This window comes from Monoraphidium neglectum (genome assembly GCF_000611645.1).
Source record: "Monoraphidium neglectum strain SAG 48.87 unplaced genomic scaffold scaffold01504, whole genome shotgun sequence".
Classification (NCBI taxonomy): domain Eukaryota; kingdom Viridiplantae; phylum Chlorophyta; class Chlorophyceae; order Sphaeropleales; family Selenastraceae; genus Monoraphidium; species Monoraphidium neglectum.
The window spans coordinates 1-2,661 of NW_014012124.1; the positions used below are offsets into that span (position 1 = coordinate 1).

The 2,661-nt window shown below is 68.5% G+C and overlaps 2 protein-coding genes across 2 annotated transcripts in view; one reads left to right on the forward strand and one right to left on the reverse strand.

The window, feature by feature from the left end:
• Positions 1–22: 22 nt before the first annotated feature.
• On the forward strand, positions 23–217 carry MNEG_8100 (hypothetical protein; the record flags this gene model as incomplete). The annotated part of the gene is made up of 1 exon (XM_014043423.1): positions 23–217. A coding segment is annotated over one exon (195 nt), but the record flags the coding sequence as incomplete, so codon positions are not given.
• Positions 218–992: 775 nt separating this feature from the next.
• MNEG_8101 (hypothetical protein) overlaps positions 993–2,661 on the reverse strand; it is a gene marked incomplete at both ends in the record, with an annotated part of 3,001 nt that continues 1,332 nt past the window's right edge. Inside the window, 2 exons of the mRNA XM_014043424.1 lie at positions 993–1,851; positions 2,207–2,490. Of these exons, the coding sequence (XP_013898878.1) occupies positions 993–1,851; positions 2,207–2,490 (1,143 nt within the window). The remainder of the gene's footprint in view (positions 1,852–2,206; positions 2,491–2,661) is intronic.

The following is a 2,661-nucleotide window of genomic DNA, read 5'->3' on the forward strand; positions in this document are numbered from 1 at the left end:
GCAGGAGGGTGCGGACCACAAGGGCGCGTGGCGCAGCCGCCAGAACGCGGGCCTGCTGCTGGGCCTCCTGAACTCGTTCTTCCAGGGCGGCCTCATGGCCCACATGGAGCACGGCCTGCAGGACAGGGACCTGGCCGCCCCCCTGCACGTGGACGCCTGCCTCAAGCTCATGGCCTCAAACACCACCGCACTCAACAGCAGCTTCACGCCCTTCTGAGCCGGCTGCGCGGGATACGCGCCGGTGGTGCCGCTAATGACGTACGGGCCCGGGGGCGGGGTCAGGGTGGCAGGGGTGGGCTAGGATGCGTGTGTGTGGGTGTGGTGTGGCAGGGTTGGTGGTGGCCAGGGCATAGCGGCCGCTGCGGGTGGTGCAGCGGAGCGATGGCTCGACCACGCCCTGGGTGCCGGTCTACCTTGCTTTGCGCTTTGAACTCGGGTGGACCACCCCTGGCCCTGGCAAAGATATCTCGTGCCAACGTGAGGGGTTGAGTCGTGAGCGACTTTCATGACGTGTGACGGTATATTTTTCACACACTGCGGCGCGCCGCCGCGCGGCGGTTTGCCCTTCACAGCACGCGCCCCGTCGGTGCAAGCAATCAAAGCGAGCTCGCTGGTCACGCAGTGCGATACTGCGTGCTATGCATCGTCCTCGCCTTTGTCAGGCAGCTCACTACATCCAGATCTTCCCGCGAGTGCAGTAGGTAGGCACAAGCATGCATGAGTGACCCGCTCGATCCTTTGCAGCGTTGCTGGTGTAACCAACTCTGCTGGTGTAACCGACCAACTCTTTCAATTGCCCGCACTCTGAAGGCTACGGCTTACAACGTGCACACCGAGTCCTGCAGAACATATAATATATATAACATATATATGCAATGCACTGCCGGGCGCTGGACAAAGGGGGCAGGGACCGACCTGTGCACAGAAACATTTTAAGATCACAGAAGTGGGAGAGCACAACCAAAACCGAGCCAAAACAAGCTGCAATGCTCTCATGCCTGCTGTTCCACCCCCACAGCTGCCACTGCAGCAGCAGAGGGCTCGTCTAGCAAAGCGTCAGCCGGCGAGCCCCGCCCAGGCGACTCGGCCGAGGCCGCCGCCCCGCCGTTGCCAGCCGCCCTCAGCTGCAGCCGATCCGCCTCCACCGCCGCGCCTGCCCAGGCCGCCACCTCGGCCACCAGCCGCCGCACGTCCGCCTGGCTTTCCGCAGCCGCGCGCCGCAGCGGCTCGAGCCCCCAGTCAACATCCGTGCCGCAGGGCGTGACGTGGCTGCCTGGCAGAACCAGCTCCCGCACCTCCAACAGCCCCCGCCCAGCACCCGCCGGTCCGCCCTCCTCGCCACCGTCCTCGTACCCCTCGCCACTGTCGCCGCTGTCGCCGCCGCCGACGTCCCCGCCGCCCCAGTCGCTGCCGCTGCCAGGCCCGTCGCTCAGGTAGCCGCTGCCCTCGCCGCGCCCGCGACGCGTCCCTGCCGCAGCCGCCCGCAGCAGCCCCACCATCTCCGGCGTCTCGTCGATGCTGTCGTCTGAGAACCGCACCAGCAGGGTGCGGGGTACCGAGTAGCTGCCAGCGATCAGCGCCCGCGACTCGGCGGGCGTCGGGATAAACTCAGTGACGCCGTCGCCAACCTCGGACAGCACGGACCCCACCTGCTCCAGCGCCGGTACCGCCGCCTCGACCAGCCGCCGCTCCAGCGCCGCGCCCGGCGGCAGCGCGGCGGCGGCCGACGCGAGGAGGCTCGCGGCGGGCGGCGGCGCGGGGCCGGGGCCCGGGGATGCGGAGCGCGCGGCCTGGACTGTGGGGCGGAGGCCGTCCAGCAGCCCCGGGATGGGGATCGCGTCACTCACCTGCCTGCGGGAGGTTTTGGTTGGGTTGGTGGGGTTGGCCGGGTTGGTGAGAGGCGGTCGGGTGAGCGCTGGAGGAGGGATCGGGGCAACGGGCTGTGGCGGCGGATGGCGATCGCCAGCGCACGGGTGGACGCGGGGTGCGGGCTGCGGCTGGTCACGACGCGTGCGCCTCGCGTGGTCCTGGCTGCCAGGTGTTTCTGGCCCTCCTGCAGTTGGCTCCTTCATCCCTGCAGCACAGCTGTGAGCCCCGCCCCAGCCGCCACCTGCGCCGATGCTGTCAATGTGCCGGCTTCCAACATCACGCGCGCGCCAGCACGTGAGACTGCCTCAATTACGCGCCACCACCCATCCCCCCTCACTTGTTGTTGAAAGAGATCACCGCGTTTGCGCGTGCGTGACCAGGCGCCACCGCGCCCATCAGCAGGTGCAGCAGCGCGCCGTTGGAGTGGCCCACCCCCACCACCGCGCTGCCCGGCGGCGCCAGGTATCCGCGGCCAGACTCCCGCAGCTCCTGGACTGCCGCCCTGAAGTCCGCGGCCACGCGGCGTGCGCAGTCCAGGTGCTGGAAGGTGAGCTGGTAGGGGGTGGCCACGACGGTGAAGCCCGCCTCTGCCAGCAGCTCCAGCGCGAGGTGGTACGCCACCTGCGATTAGAAAGGGATTGATAATATTGCAAGGGGAGGGTGACCACTCGGTCTAAGCAAGGAGTTAACCGGCGCACATGGCGCCGCTCATTCGCATGCAGGGCCAAACGCAGCCGTGGCTCATCGGCGGCGCGCCTCCCTGAGCACCCCCGCCCGCCCCCCCCCCCCCCC